Source organism: Salmo salar, chromosome 09, assembly GCF_965601325.2.
Source record: "Salmo salar chromosome 09, fSalSal1, whole genome shotgun sequence".
NCBI lineage: Eukaryota > Metazoa > Chordata > Actinopteri > Salmoniformes > Salmonidae > Salmo > Salmo salar.
The window spans coordinates 65,633,465-65,658,535 of record NC_138299.1 but is presented as its reverse complement, the minus strand read 5'-3'; the positions used below and the strand labels follow the sequence as shown (position 1 = coordinate 65,658,535).

At 39.4% G+C, this 25,071-nt stretch overlaps 1 protein-coding gene across 1 annotated transcript in view; it reads left to right on the top strand.

The window, feature by feature from the left end:
• Positions 1–8,393: 8,393 nt before the first annotated feature.
• Positions 8,394–25,071, top strand: part of rxfp1 (relaxin family peptide receptor 1) — a 32,449-nt gene continuing 15,771 nt past the window's right edge. Inside the window, exons 1-8 of the mRNA XM_082955504.1 lie at positions 8,394–8,427; positions 8,745–8,850; positions 22,546–22,614; positions 22,703–22,774; positions 23,017–23,088; positions 23,371–23,383; positions 24,448–24,533; positions 24,718–24,789. Coding sequence (XP_082811630.1) covers positions 8,394–8,427; positions 8,745–8,850; positions 22,546–22,614; positions 22,703–22,774; positions 23,017–23,088; positions 23,371–23,383; positions 24,448–24,533; positions 24,718–24,789 — 524 coding nt within the window. The remainder of the gene's footprint in view (positions 8,428–8,744; positions 8,851–22,545; positions 22,615–22,702; positions 22,775–23,016; positions 23,089–23,370; positions 23,384–24,447; positions 24,534–24,717; positions 24,790–25,071) is intronic.

The following is a 25,071-nucleotide window of genomic DNA, read 5'->3' as shown; positions in this document are numbered from 1 at the left end:
GAGGTTAACAGGCCGCAGAGAGTCAGAATCTGCGCTGTATAGAGGGGGAAGAAAGGGAGACATACAGTTCTGTGTGGACTGTTTTGTGTTATGAATGGAATTCGTACCGCCTGTGAGCTTTTTCTGTACTATATAAATTGAAAAAGTCCATTTTTTCCTACTTACTCAGGGTTTGTTTAATCCTCTTGAGTAAAATATGAGAGTGTCCCCCATTTCTGTACTTTATAGTCCTCAGGAGATAGTAGGTGAGACACTTCAATGCAGGTATTAAAAATAAAACAAAAAAATATATACTTTGTTGGTGGCAGGAAAGTCCAAATGCTTAACTGATTTTAACATTGAGGTTCATAATTACTAGATTAAAATGATCAGTACTTGATTAGCTACTCAAAAACAAAAAAGGTTATTCAAGAAAAATGCACATTTTAAAAACAACACTAAATTGCAACTAAATAGCAGCACAATACTGCCCTACAAAGGCAAAACACAGTAACTACTAATTTGGTTAAAAGTATTTCATCTGTTCTAATGGCCAGGTATATTATCTGATTAATGTGGTATTCCTGACACTAGAACAAGCCAGGTGATAAGAATATATCATAGAGTATCAGAAAATGCTGTCTGTCTAGACAGAAAAAGACTTTGAAGTCAGATTTTGCTTTAAAGAAAATTAGGTAATACTGCGTTTTCCCTTTATGGCAGCCTAGGCTTATTCTGCCCTACAAAGGTGCCATGGCAACCATGGAATCAAATGGACAATTAGAGTATCACATTCATATAGTCCCAGTCGGTATTAGATACAGTGCCTTCAGAAAGTATTCATAGTCAAGGGGACTTATTCCACATTTTCTTGTGTGACAGCCTGAATTTAAAATTGATTAAATCGTTTTTTCTCTCACGCATCTACACATAATACCCTATAATGATAAAGTGAAAATATGTTTTTAGAAATGTTTGCAAATCTATTGAAAATGTAACGCATAAATATCTAATTTACATAAGTATTCACACCACTGAGTCAATACATGTTAGAATCACCTTTGGCAGTGAATCTTCCTGGGTAAGTCTCTAAAAGGTTAGCACACCTGGATTATACAATATTTGCACATTATTCTTATAGAAAATTACTCAAGCTCTGTCAAGTTGTTTGTTGATCATTGCTAGACAGCCATTTTCAAGTCTTGCCATAGATTTTCAAGCAAATGTAAGACAAAACGAACTCGGCCAATGGGGAACATTCAATGTCGTCTTGGTAAGCAACTGTATATTTGGCCTTGTGTTTTAAGTTATTGTTCTACTGAAAGATGAATTTGTCTTCCACTGCAGAATAAACCAGGTTTTTGCCTGTGCTTAGCTCTAGTCCATTTAATTATCCTAAAATACTCCCTAGTCCTTGCCGATGACAAGCATACCCAGAACATGATGCAGCCACCACCATGCTTGAAAATATGACGTAGAACTTGGCGTGTGTTGGATTTGCCCCAAACATAATGCTTTATATTCAGCTTTTTTTCAGTTTTACTTAATGCCTTAATGCAAACAGGATGTATGTTTTGGAATATTTTTATTCTGTACAGGCTTCCTTCTTTTCACTCTATCATTTAGGCTAGTATTGTGGAGCAACTAAAATGTTGTTGATCCATCCTCTCCTATCACAGACATTAAACTCAAACTGTTTTAAAGTCATCCGAAGTGTAATTACAAGCTTCACTACGCTGAAAGGGATATTCAATGTCTGCTTTTTTTTTTTTTACCCATCTACCAATAAGTGCCCTTCTTTGCAAGGCTTTGGAAAACCTCCCTGGTCTTTGTGGTTGAATCTGTGTTTGAAATGTACTGATCGACCGAGGGACCTTACAGATAATTGTATGTGTTGGGTACAGAGATGAGGTAGTTATTCGAAAATCATGTTAAACACTATTATTGCACACAGAGTGAGTCCATGTAACTTGTGACTTGTTAAACACATTTTTACTCATTAACTTATTTAGGTTTGCCATAACAAAGGGGATGAATACTTATTAATTCAAGACAGCTTTTAATTTTTTCTTAAATCGTAAAAATTCCTAAAAACATTAATTCCACATTATGGGGTGGAATTAACACAAAATCAAAAGGTAATCACTTTAAATTCACACTGTAACACCAAAATGTGGAAAAAGTCGAGAGGTTTGAATACTTTCTGAAGGCATTGTAGAATGCTGCGGCCCGCCTGCCTGTGGCTCAAAAGCAAATACTGACTTTTTTCAAACAATATTTTTGTTGACTTCTTTTTTTACTCAGTTACAAAACTACATTTAAGAAAAGTACACATCTAAAGATTAGTTTTCAACATTGCCTGCTCCTGAGCGTTCTCACTACTTCGAAAAACATAATATTGTAGGGCTTCTCTCATGGCCCTTCTCATGACAGTGCTGGCAGCCACGTGAATGAGTGCTAGCTAGCTACTGACCGGAACATTAAGCAAGCCAAGACCAACAACACAAACAAACTGACTATATACAGTAGCTACAAGTAGTGAGTGGAGTTACAAACGGACTATACTAAACAAGTTAAATGTCTTATCTGTGATTAAATGTTTTCCACACACATAGCTACGTGTAGCCTACTTGGACACACATTTCACACTCTCTCATGCCGAATAGCCTGAAGCCACAGGGCTCTTCTTGCATGCTCTATTTCCTTTCGTGGGAGCATTGAGAAACTGTGGGTCGGGAGTTTTTACCTGGTTACATGTACATTGAACAACATCAGCTTTTCTGGCAATATTTCATTATTTCTGTATAACAAAAATTTACGAAATTTGCTCTTTTACAATGGGGTTCAATAGGAAAGAATGTTTGTTTTCCCTAATTTGTGAGCGTGGTCGAGGGGAATTCCTTGTTATTACATGAATATCGACTTGGAGTATTAGGCCTTTCATCGGATGTCCATATAGCACTCTGTGTAGGATGTGGGTCGTGCCTATGCACAATTGGTACTCTTCAAAAGTAATGGACCCAAAAACACAATCCCAGTCCATTTGCTATCTCCACATTAACGTGTAGATTTATTAAGCAGTGCGTCACAGATTTATGAAGCAATTGTAGTTGTCCAGAGATCCAAGGTACCAGTATGTGCTCTGGAGCTAAACATCTTCCGAGCCACTGCATTGTAGCTGACCCTTCAACAGACCCTATGTTCCTCCCAAATGTGTAAGTTAGTTGTTTGAACCCTTATTGTGTTTTGTAATGTGAAAGAACAACTATACTAACTTATTTTTTCGTGATATCCAAATTGGTGGTTACGGTCTTGTCACATCACTGCAACTCCCATACGGACTCGGGACAGGCGAAGGTTGAGAGCCATGCGTCCTCCGAAACACGACCCTGCCAAGCCGCACTGCTTCTTGACACACTGCTCGCTTAACCCGGAAGCCAGCCACACCAATGTGTCGGAAGAAACACCGTACAGCTGGCGACAGAAGTCAGTGTGCATGCGCCCAGCCCCACAAGGAGTCACTAGAGCGTGATGGGACAAGGACATCACAGCTGGCCAAACCCTCCCCTAACCCGGACAATGCTGGGCATATTGTGCGCCGTCTCATGTGTCTCCCGGTTGCGTCACAGCCCGGGATTGAACCCGGATCTGTAGTGATGCCTGTAGCACTGCGATGCAGTGCCTTAGACCACTCCGCCACTCTAATCTCCAAATCAAACATTCAGATGCTTTTGTTTCTTAGGGGCTTCACATCAAAGCTGTGAAACCTATTGTTATTCTTAGATTTGTTTTTCTTGACATGGTCAAATAACCCAAGCATAGATTGGTCACTTTTTTTCTAATTCGGAACACAGAAATTAGAGGCCATGAGTAACTTGTCAAAAATAGTACTGATTGGCCTAAAGGGGCGCTGTTATAAGCAGTCTCACTTAAACCCTCATATCAGTTGCCCCATTTGACCTAGAGACTTGAAACGTTGTATGTCTGTGTCTTTCCTAATGCTGAACAAAATTTGCCTCAGGGACCCATCAGATCTGTCAGGATACATTTTCCCCTGTCTTGGAAATTTGGGAAAACCTTTGAAAAACATATTCTCACAAGACAATTCGGTATGTTGGCCCATTGTATATATCTTAAATTCGTTTGAGAAAAGCTACGGGATTGGTTAAGAGATGGTTGAGTTATTAAGAAATCAGATTTTACATCTCTGCTTAAATCCTTTGTAAATCCACTCATCAATGGCCTATGACTTAACTCTTTGGGCCACCATGATGAACCTTGTTGAGTTTGGCATTGATATCTTAAAAATAAGGAAATTATGAACAATTCACATTTTTCTCTATGTAACACTAATGCTTAAAATAATCATTAAAAAAAATCTTCTCATAAACTAATAGTCAGATTCACTACAAATGTGGTCTTTGGACTCATCACAATAGTCCCTAAAGAGTTTGAGAAATTAATGTTGATGCATTCTAAGATGGCCACACTATACCTGTGGATCAGAGGTCTTCAACATTTCCTTGCCCAGGGGCCCCCTCCCAGGCAAACTGGTGACCCAGGGTCCTCCATCATAAATTAGCCAAAAAAAAGAACGTCTTATCAGGTGAATGATAATGGCAAGGAGAAGTAATCAACATTTAAAAATGAATAGATTTGGTAGATAGGTATTTTTACTTCCCTACATTAGAATTTGTTAGAGGAAGTGTAAACTCTTACATAGCCTATTAGCTAGAAAGGTGACTCCATTTTCACTAAGAGCAGCTGATTAGCTGGTTAAACAAAGGTTAGCCATGTGTTGGCAAAAATGTATGTCCAAGCCAGTGCTTGTCTATTCATGGGTGCTTTTTCAAAGCCTACAGTGCAGTCGGGAAGTATTCAGACCTCTTGACTTTTTTGTTACGTTACAGCCTTATTCTAAAATGGATTTTTTTTTAAATCCCCTTAATCTGCACACAATACCCAATAATGACAAAGCAAAAACTGTTTACATTTTTTTGCTAATTTATTTAAATTACAAAACAGAAATACCTTACTTACATACAGTACCAGTCAAACGTTTGGACACACCTAATCATTCCAGGGTTTCTTTATTTTTTACTATTTTCTACATTGTATAATAATAGTGAAGACATCAACAGCAGGAAATAACACATATGGAATAATGTACTAACCAAAGAAGTGTTAAACAAATCTAAATATATGTTATATTTGAGATTCTTCAAAGTAGCCACCCTTTGCCTTGATGAAAGCATTGCACACTCTTGGCAATCTCTCAACCAGCTTCATGAGGTAGTCACCCGGAATGCATTTTAATTAACAGGTGTGCCTTGTTAAAAGTTCATTTGTGGAATTTATTTTTCTTAATGCATTTGAGCCAATCAGTTGTGTTGTGACAAGTTAAGGGTGGTATACAGAAGATAGCCCTATTTGGTAAAAGACCAATTCCATATTATGGCAAGAACAGCTCAAATAAGCAAAGAGAAAAAACCTTCTATCATTACTTTAAAGACATGAAGGTCAGTCAATCCGGAAAATGTCAAGAACTTTGAAAGTTTCTTCAAGTGCAGTCGCAGAAACCGTCAAGCGCTATGATGAAACTGGCTCTCATGAGGACCGCCATAGGAAAGAAAGACCCAAAGTTACCTCTGCTGCAGAGGATAAATTCAATAGAGTTAGCGGCCCAAATAAATGCTTCACAGAGTTCAAGTAACAGACAGATCTCAACATCAACTGTTCAGGGGAGACTGCGTGAAATCAGGCCTTCATGGTTGAATTGCAGCAAAGAAACCACCACTAAAGAACACCAATAAGAAGAAGAGACTTGTTTGGGCCAAGAAACGCGAGCAATGGACATTAGACCGGTGGAAATCTGTCCTTTAGTCTGATGAGTCCAAATTTGAGATTTATGGTTCCAACCGCTGTCTTTATGAGACGCAGAGTAGGTGAACGGATGATCTCCGCATGTGTGGTTCCTTATTTCATAGTTTGTCTTCACTATTATTCTACACTATAGAAAATAGTAAAAATAAAGAAAACCCCTTGAATGAGTAGGTGTGTCCAAACTTTAACTAGAAATGTAAGTATTCAGACCCTTTGCTATGAGACTCAAAATTGAGCTCAGGTGAATCCTGTTTCCATTGCTCATCCTTGAGATGTTTCTACAACTTGATTGGAGTCTACCTGTGGTAAATTCAATTGATTGGACATGATTTGGAAAGGCACACACCAGTTTATACGTATAAGGTCACACAATTGACAGTGCATGGCAGAGCAAAAACCAAGCCATGAGGTCAAAGGAATTGTCCGGGAAAATTCTGCAGCATTGAAGATCCACAAGAACACAGTGGACTCCATCATTCTTAAATGGAAAAAGCTTGGAACCACTAAGACTCTTCCTAGAGCTGGCCACCTGGCCAAACTGAGCAATCGGGAGACAAGGGTCTTGGTCAGGGAGGTGACCAAGAACCCGATGGTCACTCTGACGGAGCTCCAGAGTTCTTCTGTGGAAATGCGAGAACCTTCCAGAAGGACAACCATCTCTGCAGCACTCCACCAATCAGGCCTTTATGGTAGAGTGGCCAGACGGAAGCCACTAAATCAGTAAAAAGGCACATGATAGCCCACTTGGAGTTTGCCAAACGCCGCCTACAGTAAAGGGCTCTCAGATCATGAGAAACAAGATTCTCTGGTGTGATGAATCCAAGATTGAACTCTTTGGCCCGAATGCCAAGCATCACATCTACAGAAAAACTGGCACCATCCCTACCGTGAAGCATGGTGGTGGGAGCAGCATCATGCTGTGGGGATGTTTTTCAGCGGCAGGGACTGGGAGACTAATCAGGATCGAGGGAAAGATGAACGGAGCAAAGTACAGAGAGATTCTTGATGAAAACCTGCTCCAGAGCGCTCAGGACCTCAGACTGGGGCGAAGGTTCACTTTCAGGCCTCTCAAGTGGCACAGTGGTCTAAGGCCCTGCATCGCAGTGCTAGCTGTGCCACTAGAGATACTGGGTTCGAGTCCAGGCTCTGTCGCAGCCAGCCGTGACCAGGAGACCCATGGGGCAGCGCACAATTGGCCCAGCATCGTTCGGGTGAGAGGAGGGTTTGGCCGGCAGGGATATCCTTGTCCTATCGTGCACTAGCAACTTCTGTGGCGGGCCGGGCACAGTGCATGCTGACACGGTTGCCAGGTGTACGATATTTCCTACGACACATTAGTGCAGCTGGCATTGTGTCAAGAAGCAGTGCGGCTTGGTTGGGTTTCAGAGGATGCACGGCTCTCGACCTTCGCCTCTCTCGAGTCCGTACAGGAGTTGCAGCGATGAGACAAGACTAAGTACCAATTGGATACAACTGGCCCTAAGCACACAGCCATGACAACGCAGGAATGGCTTCTGGACAAGTCTCTGAATGTCCTCATTTGCCCAGACTTGAATCCGATCGAACATCTCTGGAGAGACCTGAAAATAGCTGTGCAGCAACGCTCCCCATCCAACCTGACAGAGCTTGAGAGGATCTGCAGAGAATACTCCCCAAAAACAGTTGTGCCAAACTTGTAGCGTCATACCCAAGAAGACTAAAGTATGTGATCGCTGCTAAAGGTGCTTCAACAAAGTACAGAGTAAAGGGTCTTATGTAAATGTTATTTGTTTTACATTTGCAAACATTTTTAAAAACCTGCTTTTGCTTTGATGTTATGGAGAATTGTGTGTAGATTGATGAGGGTGCAAAAAACCCAATCAATTTTAGAATAAGGCTATAACATTAAAATGGGGAGGGGTCTGAATACTTTCGGAATGCACTGTATGTCAGCTACTACAGTGAGTGTAATTGGCTCAATATTAGTTGATAATTAAAATTGACATTATTAGAAAGAAGATACTCTCCTCTCTTCGACTGTGGGTATGTAATTTAGCGACATTCATAAAAACATTGGGGGAAAAATATGCGGACCCCCAGATTGCTGATTTCCATTCTTCCCCTTTAATCAGAGACTAATTTAGTCAGGACCCAATAAGTGTACTCGATGATCAATTAACTTGCAAGGAAAAAGGAAATCAACACTACAGAACTTTGAATACCATTGATATTTTAGTATTTCCATGGAGTCTAATCATTTCCTTTATGCCTGATTATAAATCCCCTCAGACACAGTATAAAGGAATTATTTCTGATACCCACTTTACTGAATGCTATTATCCTTTTACACATTTCCTGTCGGAACCTGGACTTATTGAATTTGAAAAAATAATTGTCTTTTCCTCTGGCATGAGGCCCCAATTCAATCGATTGCTGCTTCAATTAAATTCTCTGTGGCCGTGTGTAACGGTGTTGAGATTGTGCAGTAACCTCATTCCACATCTTGAAATGTCTCCACTCGTGCTAACGAAATGTTAACTTTCGGTGTCGTAATGGGCAAAGACGTTGTCAAGCGGGCGGTAACGTGTTTGCGAAGCAGAGGGTAGCTGGAGCCTTTGCAAGGACATTGTGCCCGAGACTGGGAAGAAAGCGAAACTGCAAAGCAAGCAGTCACATCCGTCACGTGTGGCTCTACTGTACATATGCAGTGATTAAGGTTGGTCCCCGACACTCTCCCATGTCTCCATGTAATCTTAGGTAAAGCTAGTTCTAAAACAACAGTGTTGTCCAAAGACCTTGTTGACATTTATTTTCATTGTTATTTTTTTTTGTCCAGCTCCTATGTGGATCTGCGTCAGTCATTAATATCTTTCTTCCCTCTGTCCTTTCTCTTCCTCATCCAGTGCTGGAGGCTGTTCCAGAGCTGTGTCAGTGCAGAGATCTGGAGCTGGACTGTGACGGTGCACAGTTTCACTATGTCCCAGCCGTGTCCGTTAACGTCACCATGATGTGAGTTGCCACACACACACAACCACGCATTCGCATACATACATTTGCATCTGACTGGAAGTGTGCAGATACTTTTTCCTGTTTCTCCTATGAATTGGAAGAGAAAAAATATTTAAACAAAGTGTCTCTTGCAGTTATCCAAGTGTCTCTCGCACTTAGCTAATGAGTGTCTCGATGGAATTTTGTTTTTGAAGGTTGGTTTAAGTCTTAGGGCTGTTCTCTCCTGTACTGGAACATTATTTTTCTCAATTGGAAGAGTTAAAAGAGGCATGAACCTCTTTACTGAAGCCTGCTGTAATGTGAGAAAAACTTTAACAGAAGGAAATCATTATGACAAAAGTAATTCATAAACAGTAGGATATATAATATACATTATCATTTCAATCCATACATTATGCAAAATAATGACAATGACTATAAACTATCACATAGAGCTCGCCCTTTCTTGGTCTCACAATATTTTGTCTCACTGTCATATTGTCCACACATTGTTTAGATAATGGAACATTTGGGCCATATATTTATGATCTGTGCCCATTGCGGACATCCAGTTCCACTTGACTATTAATTTGCTCGATGGGTAAACCTCGAAAGCCCAATTTGCAGATGGGGTCATTTAATAGTGTCAATTGCATATCATTGCCGCCTCCTCTTTCCCCAATTGGCTCGTCTTTCATTAAGGTCCTGTAGACTGCTGCGGCACGCTCCGCATTGTTAACTTTCAATTAAAATACTTTCTTCACTAATTCAAAGCTGATCTCCATAACCTCGGGTAACATGGCCACCGTGGTAATCGAGGTGGAATGAGTTTAGATAATGACTAAAATGGCAAAATGATGCATTCCGTCACACTATAAAGAAAGATGCTCCTTCTGTTTGGAATAATGATATGTTCTATCACCAATTCTATTTCAAATGTAATTGGAAGATTGTCCCGAATACACACAATGTGGTCACATAGAAATGTGATTAGTTCCAACCTCAAACAGACAATGAGCCGAGAACCTAGTGATTAAAATGAAAAGGTTTTCATCATTTTTAATTCACACAGTATTGTTTGGTGGCACAATGTTGTGTTTGTTGTTTTTTAATTATCTGGTCGATCTTATGAACTAATCACATCCCATAGGTCCCTTCAAAGGAACCGGCTTCAGATATTGAACGGTGACATATTCTATAAGTACCAGAGTCTTCAGAAACTGTAAGTTGTCGTTGAATTATTGATTGTATTTTAAAAATGTCTTCAGGCGAGAGAAGTCACTTGATTAAGTTGTAGTCGGCAAGTAAATATTTTGATAGCACTTCAAAAACACTCTCTGATAGACTAACCACTCAAGGCCTCTGTGACTGCCAGACAATATCAAAGCATTTCCTGTCCCCTTTTGATGCTTTTGATGGCCAAAACAAGCTTAAATTGGCTGTGTTTAACATTCATTCAGCAAGACTTACCTTCAGATGATAGTTGTGAGGAAAAACAGACTTTCAAGATTGTTCAGCACATCATTCAGTCTTGTTGTGCAATCACATTTGAGGCCAGATTACCGGATGATTCTTTTTTTTGGTAGGGGGCCACACCGATAACATATGAACATGTCATAAGCAATGGCAAAATGTGTAGAATTGCAGCGAATTTGCTTTAAAACAATACATTTGGCCAAAAAATGTAGCTAAGTCATTCAAAAGTGATACTAAGGACATAATTGTTATGTTGTCAAATTAGGCCTCATTTGTTATGCAGCTTGTCAGACCGTGTAATGGTTGCTGCAGCCATTCATTCATTGATTCCATCATCAATATGATTGTTCATTGAAAGATCTTTGATATAGGGGCTTCCTGAGTGGATCAGCGGTCTAAGGCACTGCATCGCGGTGCTAGAGGCATCACTACAGACCAGAGTTCGATCCCGGGCTGTATCACAACCGGCCGTGATCAGGAGTCCCATGGGGTGGCTCACAATTGGCCCAGCATCATCCGGTTTAGAAGAGGGTTTGCCCGGGGAGGCTTTACTTGGCTAATCGCGCTCTAGCAGCTCCTTGTGGTGGGCCGGGCACCTGCAGGCTGACCTCGGTCATCAGGTGAACGGTGTTTCCTCCAACATATTGGTGCGGCTGGCTTCCGGGATAAGCGGGCGGGTGTTAAGAAGCGCAGTTTGGCGGGTAATGTTTCAGAGGACGCATGACTCAACCTTCACCTCCTGAGCCCGTTGGAGAGTTGCAGCGATGTAACAAGATCAAAATTGGGGAGGAAAAAGGGGGTAAAAATAATATATAAAGCAGGGCTGCTTTTGAATTCCAGAGAATGTAAGTGTGTGAGTGTGGAGCAAGGAGCAGAGTTTAATACGAGCAGATTTAAAGAATTGTCTGCCTTCTCTCCCACTCTGGTACTGCTCAGCCACGCTATGCCTAGCATTTTTTATTTCCTGTATCATAATTCTTTTAATTAGGCCTATTCTGTAGTAATTATTTAGCCTACCCCACCCACAGTAGCCTATACAGTGCATTCGGAAAGTATTCAGACCCCTTTACTTTTCCACATTTTGTTATGTTGCATCCTTATTCTAAAATTGATTAAATTGTTTCTTTTCCCCTTATCAAACTACATACAATACCCCATAATTATAAAGCGGAAATCAGGTTTTTAGAAATGTTTGCAAATGTCTTAAAATAAAAAATCTGAAATACCTTATTTACATAAGTATTCAGACCCTTTGCTATGAGACTCGAAATTGAGCTCAGGTGCATCCTGTTTCCATTGATCATCCTTGAGATGTTTCTACAACTTGATTGGAGTCCATCTGTGGTAAATCCAATTGATTGCACATGATTTGGAAAGGCACACACCTATCTATATAAAAGGTCCCACAGTTGACAGTGAGTGTCAGAGCAAAAACCAAGCCATGAGATTGAAGGAATTGTCCATAGAGACAAGATTGTGTCAAGGCACAGATCTGGGGAAGGGTACCAAAACATTTCTTCAGCATTCAAGGTCCCCAAGAACACAGTGGCCTCCATCATTCTTAAATGGAAGAAGCTTGGAACCATCAAGACTCTTCCTAAAGCAGGCCACCCGGCCAAACTGAGCAATTGGGGGAGAAGTGCCTTGGTCAGGGAGGTGACCAAGAACCCGATGGTCACTCTGAAAGAGCTCCAGAGTTCTTCTGTGGAGATGGGAGAAACTTCCGAAAGGACAACCATCTCTGCAGCACTCCACCAATCAAGCCTTTATGGTAGTGGCCACTCCTTAGTAAAAGGCATATGACAGTCCGCTTGGAGTCTACCAAAAGGCACCTAATGACTCTCAGACCATGAGAAACAATATTCTCTGGTCTGATGAAACCAAGATTGAACTCTTTGGCCTGAATGCCAAGCGTCACGTCTGGAGGAAACTTGGCACCATCCCTACGGTGAAGAATGGTGGTGGCAGCATCATGCTGTGGGGATGTTTCTCAGCGGCAGGGACTGGAAGACTAGTCAGGATCGAGGGAAAGATGAACTGAGTAAAGCACAGAGAGATCCTTGATTAAAACCTGTTCCAGAGCGCTCAGGAACTCGGCCTGGAGCAAAGGTTCACCTTCCAACAAGACAACAACCCTAAGCACACAGTCAAAACAAAGCTGGAGTGGCTTCGGGACAAGTCTCTGAATGTCCTTGAGTAGCCCAACCAGAGCCCGGACTTGAACCCGATCGAACATCTCTGGAGAGATCTGTAAAAAGCTGTGCAGTGACGCTCCCCTTCTGACAGAGCTTGTGAGGATCTGCAGAGTGGAATGGGAGAAACACCCCAAATACAGGTGTGCCAAGCTTGTAGCGCCATACCCAAGAATACTTGAGGCTGTAGTCCCTGCCAAAGGTGCTTCAACAAATTACTGAGTGAAGGGTCTGAATACTTATTTAAATTTGATATTTCGGTTTTGTATTTTTTTATCGATTTGCAAACATTTCTAAAAACCTGTTTTTGCTTTGTCATTTGACATTATTGTTTGTAGATTTATGAGGAAAAAGCAATGTAATACATTTTATAATAAGGCTGTAACGTAACAAAATACTTTCCGAATGCACTGTATCTAGTGTATTTTTTACTTTCTAACATTAGGATATGTTGTTTATTTTGAAGGTCTTCAAATTTATTAATGGATGTTTTAGGTAGGCAAGACATATGTATTTTTGTTTTTCTTGGAATAGAAACCCCATAATTTAAATATATTTCATAAGGCTAAAACATCAGGAACAAATCGTAAATAATAAAAGGTGAGTGTCAGTGTCACATCCTGACCAGTAAAGAGGTTATTTGTTATTGTAGTTTGGTCAGGATGTGGCAGGGGGGTGTTTGTTTTATGTGGTTTGGGTTTGTTGGTATATGTGTTTATGTAGAGGGGTGTTTGTTTAGAGTATTCCAGGGTTTTTGGTTATGTTCTATGTTGGTATTTCTATGCTCTATGTTGTGTATTTCTTTGTGTTGGCCTGGTATGGCTCTCAATCAGGAACAGCTGTACATCGTTGTTGCTGATTGGGAGTCATACTTAGGTAGCCCTGTTTTCACCTGTCCTTTGTGGGAAGTTGTTTTTGCACTGCTGTGTTTAGCCTGTAATATTGTGCGTTCGTTCGTTTTTTCTTGTTTGTTTATTTAGTGTTCAATAAAAGTTAAAATGAGCACTCAACCCGCTGCGCCTTGGTCCAGTATATACGACGACCGTTACAGTCAGCTTCATTTCATAAATAAAAATAAATAAATAATCTCAAACTGCAGGAGTCCAGTGATTTGTGCGCAGATGCAAGCACCAACAAGCTTCACATGTGCATTGAGTGTGGGAAAAGCGCTCTACAAATTAAATATTATTATAAAAACAGAAAGGTACACATGTAAAAGCTAAATTACAAAGAAATATTAGTGGCATTATAGCCATAATATGAACAAGAGAAAGGAGAATGGAATGTGTTTAAAAAGCCTAAAATTGAAAAATGCATTGAAATAAAGCCTCCCCATGTGTGAATGCTATTTCTCAAAAATCTATTACGTTTAAGTAGGGACCGGCAGAGTCCAGTTGGACAGTGTCACAAGGCTACATAGACATAGGCCTACACGTCACCAATGCTGGCAGGAATACACAGCCGTTCTCAATTGTGAGCTAGAATGAAATGTGTGTGTAACAATTGCTTAACACTATGGGCTATTGTATTTTTAAGCTTAAACTCCATTGGAGCAGTTCACCACTGGAGCAGTAAGGAGAAATGAAAACTACACAACTGAATCATTTAGGAAAAGAATGCCGGCTTGTATTTTGTAAATAAAAATACTTTCAAAAAAATGAATCACCTTCAGTAAATATTGATATGTTCAAAGTTCAATAGCAATACGATAAACATGAATCCACAGAAAACACAAACCAATTCACAAATACTGGCATTAACCACTATGAGATGGAATCAAATGTGAGTGACTGTGCTTATCAATAAACACTAAACACATATATGCATAGTCACTTTAACCATATCTATATGTACATACTACCTCAATCAGCCTGACTAACCGGTGTCTGTATGTAGCCTCGCTACTGTATATAGCCTGTCTTTTTACTGTTGTTCTATTTCTTTACCTACCTATTGTTCACCTAATACCTTTTTGCACTATTGGTTAGAGCCTGTAAGTAAGCATTTCACTGTAAGGTCTACTACACCTGTTGTATTCGGCGCACGTGACAAATAAACTTTGATTTGATTTAAGGTGTTTACATGTAGCATGTGCTTAAAACAAACCCACTGAAATGTATGATGCAATGATGTCTTGCAAGAAAAATCCTACCACACCGTAGTATGGCAGTGCAAATTCAGTGACCTCCAAGGAAAATAAATATTTGCATGCAAATCTTCTTATCCATGTCCTGGGTTTGGGCGGCTCGCCATCCTTGGTGGAACTGAATCCATACTCCTGAACTGAACTGTTTAACAAACAGGATCACACAATATATATTAGAGGTCGACCGATTAATCGGAATGGCCGATTAATTAGGGCCGATTTCAAGTTTTCATAACAATCGGTAATCGGTATATTTGGACACCGATTTGCCAATCTTTTCTTTTTTTTTACACCTTTATTTAACTAGGCAAGTCAGTTAAGAACACATTCTTATTTTCAATGACGGCCTAGGAACGGTGGGTTAACTGCCTTGTTCAGGGGCAGAATGACCTTACCTTGTCAGCTCGGGGATTCAATCTTGCAACCTTACGGTTAACTAGTCCAACGCTCTAACCACCTGTTTTACATTGCACTCCACGAGGAGCCTGCCTGTTACGCGAATGCAGTAAGAAGCCAAGGTAAGTTGCTAGCTAGCATTAAACTTATCTTATAAAAAGCAATCAATCATAATCACTAGTTAACTACACATGGTTGATGATATTACTAGTTTATCTAGCCTGTCCTGTGTTGCATATAATCGATGCGGTGCACATTCGCGAAAAAGGACTGTCATTGCTCCAACGTGTGTCTAACCATAAACATCAATGTCTTTCTTAAAATCAATACACAAGTATATATTTTTAAACCTGCATATTTAGCTAAAAGAAATCCAGGTTAGCAGGCAATATTAACCAGGTGAAATTGTGTCACTTCTCTTGCGTTCATTGCACGCAGAGTCAGGGTATATGCAACAGTTTGGGCCGCCTGGCTCGTTGCGAACTAATTTGCCAGAATTTTGGCATAACATTGAAGGTTGTGCAATGTAACAGGAATATTTAGACTTAGTGATGCCACCCGTTAGATAAAATACAGAACGGTTCAGTATTTCACTGAAAGAAAAAACGTTTTGTTTTCGAGATGATAGTTTCCGGATTCGACCATATTAATGACCTAAGGCTCGTATTTCTGTGTGTTTATTAAATTATAATTAAGTCTATGATTTGATAGAGCAGTCTGACTGAGCGGTGGTAGGCACCAGCAGGCTCGTAAGCATTCATTCAAACAGCACTTTCGTGAGTTTTGCCAGCAGCTCTTCGCAATGCTTCAAGCATTGCGCTGTTTATGACTTCAAGCCTATCAACTCCCAAGATTAGGCTGGTGTAACCGATGTGAAATGGCTAGCTAGTTAGCGGGGTGCGCGCTAATAGCGTTTAAAACGTCACTCGCTCTGAGACTTGGAGTAGTTGTTCCCCTTGCTCTGCATGGGTAACGCTGCTTCGAGGGTGGCTGTTGTCGATGTGTTCCTGGTTTGAGCCCAGGTAAGAGCGAGGAGAGGGACGGAAGCTATACTGTTACACTGGCAATACTAAAGTGCCTATAATAACATCCAATAGTCAAAGGTATATGAAATACAAATCGTATAGAGAGAAATAGTCCTATAATTCCTATAATAACTTCAACCTAAAACTTCTTACCTGGGAATATTGAAGACTCATGTTAAAAGGAACCACCAGCTTTCATATGTTCTCATGTTCTGAGCAAGGCACTTAAACGTTAGCTTTCTTACATGGCACATATTGCACTTTTACTTTCTTCTCCAACACTTTGTTTTTGTATTATTTAAACCAAATTGAACATGTTTCATTATTTATTTGAGGCTAAATTGATTTTATTGATGTATTATATTAAGTTAAAATCAGTGTTCATTCAGTATTGTTGTAATTGTTATTATTACAAATAGTAATGTTTTTTTTTATTAAAATCGGCCGATTAAATTGGTATCGGGGTTTTTGGTCCTCCAATAATCGGCATCGAAAAATCATAATCGGTCGACCTCTAATATATATACCACGAGTACCTTTTCATATAAACATTAATATAGTGCTTAGCTTTAATCTCTTACAGGAATAAGAAAATAAAACTTTAGTCAAAATGCTTTACACTTTAACTACAGCACTTGGCAATAACTAGCCTGGGCAATGCAAAGGACTTTACACAAATACAGCACCAGGCTCACGTGGACTGAACAATAGACTAGCCCGGGCAAATGAAAAGTACTTGTGCTTACCCCTACACGTCATTTCTTATAAAGTCATCAAAAACATAACAGTGTACCAAAATGGATTGTGATACTATTCACATTTTATAAAAGTATGAAAACTAAAACAGTTTGCCATGCATGATTAGCATGATCACTAATGTTTGCTATTTCAATTGATCGATAGCTGAGCTAGCCTAAATGTTAATGGCTTGTGAGTACGCTTGGTTCAGTATGAACACGCACAAAATGCTAGCAGCTCATTCTCCATACGAAAACTCACAAAATCCTGGCGTCAATTTTTCCCCCAATCCCTTCACAGCACGTTCGTATAGATAAGTAAGTGTTAATATCCAGTTCTCTCTTTTTAGTTCAGTTTTATACAACTCCTCAACAATTTGAAACAGTTTTTCTTCCATGTAATGATGGCAGCTCTTCATGTTCCGTTCTATTTTTATTTTTTCAGCATGTTGGCGCCATCTGGTTTATAACGTGAGGTTAGGAGAGGGACTGAGAATATTGAGTTTTGATTGGCTCAAAATAAACTGCTCGTCATGCAGCTTCTGACAGCTGATTTGTAATAGCTGTCAATTTAAACATATCACTAGCAATATAGTATAATATGATTGGTTACTGGAATCTCACTAGTAACGATAAGTATTCAACATTAGTCGACCTGCGTTACATGCGCAATCAATGTAGGGAGTTAACATATCATAAGGGGATTGCTTAGACCACACTTATCGATAAGACTCGTTATCTCACGCAATCTGGAAGAGAAGTAGCCCATGTGAGCGCTTTAACAGTAACCTAAACGCACAGTTAAAGTATCCATCACTAATAAATGAATGAACTTCAGAAATAATAGGCTGGTTTATGCTGTGAACAACATGCTTTTATTAGCCTACCAGAATCACCTACAAAAAGAGGTTTGTGATAGGCCTTCACTTGAAAGGTAACAGGAAAAAATACATTTAATTACTGAAATAAAATGAAGAGATATTAAACAGTGTCATTATAAAAGTTTACTCTTTGAAGTGTTGGCTAATGGTTTACGGGAAACATAAGTAAGCCATACGATTTTCAATCGCACCGATGACAACAATCTTTTAATTTGATGATAAGGCAAAGAAAAAGTATTGTTTTGAAAGCATCCTGAAATGGAGTACTTCAGAGGGAGAACCTTGCGTGATGGATAGATTTGGCGGACGGGTTGCAGAAAAAAATCAATCTTTGCATTGCAGGGATCAACTTCCTGTTGCAGTGTTATAGTCTCATGCATTAATGGCAGTAATAATAATAATGATAATCAATTGCAACCTTACTATTCTGCACAGGCTGACGTAGACCGATTAAGCTATTTCAAACACTTCAAGCTACCAGGAGTCAAAAGCCACCAACTGGGCAAAACATGTCTGAAGTGTACACTGATTATTTGGACAATAATGTTGTGGGAAGTCATTTTTATTCGCAGGAAGAAGTTTAACTAATGCCTAATTGGGTGTTCTTTGGTAAACAAAATTGTCACAATACATAGCGGCATTTTTATCAATCAGGGCATTTGAAGTCGAGCAGTGATCTTCATGCCTTCTGCCACACCTTGTCTGATATCACAAAGACGATTTGTCCCTTTGGGGATTTAGATAATTAATTAGTACTTTAAGGGCTTAAGGTTACCAGCGTGGATTTGATTTCACGCACCAATATGCTGTCCTCTTTTGGTGATATCACCATTGCGCATGCCCTCAATGACTAAAACACCAGTCTCAACGTCAACAGTGAAGAGGCGAGTCCGGGATGCTGGCCTTCTGCGGGTACTATTTAATGAAGCTGCCAGTTGAGGACTTGTGAGGCGTCTGTTTCTCAAACTAGACACTCTAATGTGCTTGTCTTCTTGCTCAGTTGTACACCGGGGCCTCCCACTCCAGCCGTTTGTGCTGTTCTGTGAAGGGAGTAGCACACAACATTGTACGAGATCTTCAGTTTTTTGGCAATTTCTTGCATGGAATAGCTTCACTTCTCAGAACAAGAATAGACTGACGAGTTTCAGAAGAAAGTTATTTGATTCTGGCCATTTTGAGCTGGTAATCGAACCCACAAATGCTGATGCTCCAAATACTCAACTACTCTAAAGAAGGCCAGTTTTATGGCTTCTTTAATCAGGACAACAGTTTTCAGCTGTGCTAACATAATTGCAAAAGTTTTTCTAATGAACAATTAGCCTTTTAAAATTATAAACTTAGATTAGCTAACACAACGTGCCATTGGAACACAGGAGTGATGGTTGCTGATAATGGGCCTCTGTACGCCTATGTAGATATTCCATAAAAAATCTGCCATTTCCAGCTACAATAGTCATTTACAACATTAACATTGTCTACACTGTATTTATGATCAATTTGATGTTATTTCAAAGTACAAAAACTGTGGTTTTCTTTCAAAAACAAGGAAATGTCTAAGTGACCACAAACTTTTGAACGGTAGTGTATATATTTTTTAAATAGCATACGGGGCGGCTTCATCACAATCTATTTTAAAATGTTAGGCTTTTCAAATATATTCCATTCTCCTTTCTCTTGTTTATATTATGGCTATATTCCCACTAATATTCCTACATGTACAGTTGAAGTCGGAAGTTTACATACACCTTAGCCAAATACATTTAAACTCAGTTTTTCACAATTCTTGACATTTAATCCTAGCAAAAAATCCCTGTCTTAGGTCAGTTAGGAACACCACTTTATTTTAAGAATGTGAAATGTCTGAATAATAGTAGAGAGAATGATTTATTTCTACTTTCATTTCTTTCATCACATTCCCAGTGGGTCAGAAGTTTACATACACTCAATTAGTATTTGGTAGCATTGCCTTTAAATTGTTTAACTTGGGTCAAACGTTTCAGGTAGCCTTCCACAAGCTTCCCACAATAAGTTGGGTGAATTTTGGCCCATTCCTCCTGACAGAGCTGGTGTAACGGAGTCAGGTTTGTAGGCCTCCTTGCTCGCACATGCTTTTTAAGTTCTGCCCACAAATGTTCTATAGGACTGAGGTCAGAGCTTTGTGATGGCCACTCCAATACCTTGACTTTGTTGTCCTTAAGCCATTTTGCCACAACTTTGAAAGTATGCTTTGGGTCATTGTCCATTTGGAAGACCCATTTGCGACCAAGCTTTAACTTCCTAACTGATGTCTTGAGATGTTGCTTCAATATATCCACGTAATTTTCCTCCCTCATGATGCCATCTACTTTGTGAAGTGCACCAATCCCTCCTGCAGCAAAGCACCCCCACAACATGATGCTGCGACCCCCGTGCTTCACAGTTGGGATGGTGTTCTTCGGCTTGCAAGCCTCCCCCTTTTTCCTCCAAACATAACGATGGTTATTATGACCAAACAGTTCTATTTTTGTTTCATCAGACCAGAGGACATTTCTACAAAAAGTACGATCTTTGTCCTCATGTGCAGTTGCAAACCGTAGTCTGGATTTTTTATGTTGGTTTTGGAGCAGTGGCTTCTTCCTTGCTGAGCAGCCTTTCAGGTTATGTCGATATAGGACTCGTTTTACTGTGGATATAGATACTTTTGTACCTGTTTACTCCAGCATCTTCACAAGGTCCTTCAAATTTATTTAACTACGCAAGTTAGTTAAGAACAAATTCTTATTTACACTGACGGCCTACCCGGCCAAACCTGGACAATGGCAATACTGGTATCGTCCTGGCCCTAAAAACAGCCCTGCATTAGGCTATCAAAGAACTGACAATGAAAAATCATATCAATGGATGGAATCAGTGAATGAATGGCTGCAGCAACCATTATATGGTCTGACAAGCTGCATAAAAAAAATGAGGCATAACTAGACAAAATAACATTTAAGCCGTTCAACCAAGATAACGAGTCATTCAAATTACTTAGTATCTTGTTTGAACGATTTAAGTCATTCGAACGAGATACTAAGTTGTTCACACGAGATAATTCCAATAGTCTTATTATATATTTTCTGCCTTGGGTTTCAGGGCATTTTGTACAAAATGTGTAGAATAGCAGGAAATTAACTGCAAAATGTACTCTTATCCTCATGGCAAAATGTGAACAATAGCACGAGGTTAACTCGAAGGGGGGGGGGTGGCTCTGGAGGTAGGTGCCCCGGGGACCCAAATGCAGTAGTCTGGATCACATTGGCCTTGAAACATATTGGCAGCATGGAAGTAGTAGCAAGATGAGGAGACTAAAAACATGCCTCATTGACTGGCAAGAACTATCTTTTGAATAAAGTCAGCTATGCAGTATTGTTTGGGTAATTTTCTTCTTCTAAAAAACTATCAAACCACATACTATAAAAGTATCTACCAATTGGTATTTGTATTTTGTTCTACAGGGACCCGTGAGGCTTCTATACTTGTTGTAACTAATTTTCACTTGTTAGTCATCGTGGCAATTGTTCTCCTGAACACACAAATTAATTTAAGACAAAAAATAGTATTTTGAACACAATGTACTATTAGTACACAATGTGTAGTTTTAGTAAGTGTTAAATTAAACAAGATATTTTTTAACATACTTCTAACATACTATTTTTCAGATATCTACAACATAACAGAATTCGAGCTGTGAGTCCTAACGCATTCAGAGGACTATACAATCTAACAAGACTGTAAGTTCATAATATTCATACATCGATGCGTGCACTTGACAGTGTTATGTTGGACTTTATAATGAAAAGGAAAAGGGGGATAAAAAGTCAGTTGTAGAACTGAATGCCTTCAACTGAAATGTGTCTTTCGCATTTAACCCAACCCCTCTGAATCAGAGAGGTGAGGAGGGCTGCCTTAATCGACATCCACGTCTTCGGCACCCGGGGAACAGTGGGTTAACTGCCTTGGTCAGGGGCAGAACGACAGATTTTTACCTTGAATGTTGTTGATTTAAGTTTCCCTTATCAAGTTGTTTATGTTTGAAATAAATGGTAAATAATTCAATGTGTATATTTAAAATCTGAATTTTCTGCTTCAGATATTTAAGCTATAACAAGATATCCATCCTGATGCCCGGGGTGTTCCAAGATCTACACAAGCTGGAGTGGTTGTAGGTTATCCTTACTGACACATTCTGTATATCCTGTTTGCATATATAGACATACTGCTAACACAATGGGTACAAAGACTACATTTTTAGACAGACTTCAGAACTCTCGCACAAAGCTTGTATCGCTGTAGTTTCCTTTAAACCAATGTTCAACCAAATACTTAATTTAATAAGAGAGCTGAAAATAAACTCTACCCTTTGGTTGTAGGATCCTTGAAAACAACAGTATCCATCAGATATCCCCCATGACCTTTTCAGGCTTGCGTTCCTTGGTACTCCTGTGAGTTTCATTTCTACCTTTGCCTTCTTGAGTTTGGCTTGTTTTGCTTTTTCCATCGAATAAGTTACTTCATACATAGCAGTGGGAAGTAGGTGTGCTGAGGGTGTTGCAGCACCCACTGAAAAATCAGAATAAAAATAATATTATTATTTGTATTTTTCTTTTTTTAAGAAAAACATTATTCACAAAAGTATTGCACTGGACCTTTACTACTGCTGTAGTATTGCAGCACCCCCACCCCCAAACTACTTCCCACGTCTATGCTTTCATATGAACTTTATTGAAGTGCCCCGGTATTATTAAAGGGCCAATGTGATATGCTAAAGTATTTTGGCAGTGAGTGTTGTTTTCTTTGAATGGCACAAAAATCAGACCGCTCTTGTTTTGTTTTTGTTCGCAGGGTTTTGTTGAACAACGCACTGACAAACCTGGATGACATCTGCCTGGAAATGCCAAGACTAAACTGGCTGTAAGTTTGGAAGTCAACAAATCAAAGAGCTTTGTTATCAGCATGATATTACTTTTAAAAATGTTTTTGTGCGCTTGTGTGTCTCCAGGGACATGGAGGGAAATCAAATTGAAAGTGTCGGAAACGTAACATTCTGGTCGTGCAACATGATGACTGTGCTGTAAGTGTGACTTAATTAGTTTAGTTTTCCTCATTTTTATTGTTGTGTCCTTGGCTTTCTCACTAGGCTATAACTATTACAATTCCAAATATCAACATCTATTTGTTTCCCTAAGGGATTCTAAATAGTGGACCCCAAAACAACAATCTTGCTTTTAGAACCAACAGAGAAGATAATAAAGTGAGAAAATGTATGTCTGTTTTATAATTCTTGTTTGACAGTCTTTCCTTAACTCTTTCCAGTGTCCTACAGAAGAACAGAATCAGTCGCATACATGAACAAGCGTTCTCATTTCTAAAGAAACTTGGGGAATTGTAAGTTATTTTTTGTATGCCTCAAGACATGAAATTGCATGACATTTTCCTCTGTCATACCCAGACACAGTTAATTTTGAGTCCCAGACACAGTGATATCTTCACCTATTCCACTGACTTTTTTAAGAATTCAGATAATACCATATAAATCAGTACAGACTGCACTATAAATATACAACATCTTCCCAGGCCAAGATGTTGATTATGATTTATATTTTATGAGTTTTGGTGAATCCAAACAATTATTCTGACATGCATTTACACTTGTTTCTGGATTTGCAGAACAGGTGGTCATGTAAACCTTGTGTAAGTTTCATACACTGTATATGTAATGGATAAATGCCTCCGTTCTGTACATTACCTTTGAAAAATGGACTCCATTATTTCAAAGGTAATGTACAGAATGGAGGTGTCTATCCTGCTTATACAACAGTTGCCAAAGAACACAATACTAAAGCACACATTTACCGGTAGAAATAACTTTTTTTTGTTTATATTTTTAGAAGCAAATTCATACTTTATCATCTTTTGGTTGCTAGAGACTCGACCCAGTCGTTTGATTAGTTCTATATTTATGGACGCGACGAAGTTGCTCGTTCTATATGTTCTGTTGCCATGCTCGCTGGCAACGTTCTTATTCCTTGCTTGCTAGCTAGCCAACTAGCTATTGCTAACACAGTCACGACCCCGGCAGCCAGAATAACAGCAAAGTGGCTGCATATGCGTTTGTTTAATAAGCTGTTTCCCATAACATCCATAACAATGATCTGATGATGCCCAATTTTGCCTGGCATAGCTAGAAAAGTTTGCCTTCTCGTCAGGACACTCGTCGACACTGTTCATTACGAGGAGATCGCATTGCATATCAAACACTAGGCTAGAAGCTAGCTAAATAGTTTGTTATTAGCTGCCAATAAGACAACTGAATTTAAAAAAAACTGTTGTTGAAAACAGCTGGTCCACTAGAAACGCTGGAGGATTTGACAGCGTAGCGCTACTTGCATCATGTCTGAAACAGCAGGGACCGGAGAAATGTATGTTCATCACTCACCATGTTAGGTCATCAGACGCTCCAAAAAACATGTCTAGCTGGCTATGTTTGTCGTTGGACCTGCGTTTACAATGTATCCAATTTTAGTTTGTGTAGTTGTTGGTTTAGCTTTCTGTAACTTTGTAGCAAGTATGGTCTGCGTGTGTAGGCTTATATTGCGTCATGATTGCAAGGTGTCCCGATATCTTTTCCAACTGTCCCGTTATCTGGTTTTAATGCTCATTCTAGAATGTTTTCTGGCCAGTCATGAATGAGTATTCAACAATGCTGTGGTATATTGGTTCTTGTAGTTTGTTTCCAATAAATAGCTTTGTCTCCACAGAGATCTGTCCAGCAACAGACTCGTGGCAATCCCTCCCAATCTCTTTGTTCATCTGGGAGATTTACTACAGCTGTGAGTTAGATCCACACTCGGATCTATGCACAAACATTCGTAGAATATTTTATATGTTTTTGTTGCTCTAACGATGAAAGACATAGTTATACAGCTATGGTGCTATAGTTATCGTTGAATATTATGTCTTATAATTGATGCTGTAACTGGAGCTCTGAGGTCAATACTTGTACATGTTTTTTAGGAACATCTCGTGTAACCCTATCGTGGATCTCCAAGTTGACCACTTTGATAACTTGCATAAATTGAAATCATTGTAAGTAGCCATTGTTTGTTTTACTGCTCACTTTGTGCATGCATGTTACACTTGAAACGGAAAAGCATCATTAGGGTAGTTTGTTTATCATTTATGAATCATTACTCCCACTGTTAATGTTAGTAAGCTAGTTATTCACACATTTATAAAACACTTTTAAAGTATGTAATAATAATTTGAGAGATCATTCATAGTGCCCGGACTGGATTTCCACTAAGCTAACATATGAAATTGTTTTAAGATTATCTTACCAAGGATCATATTGTTAATTTTAGGATCCCT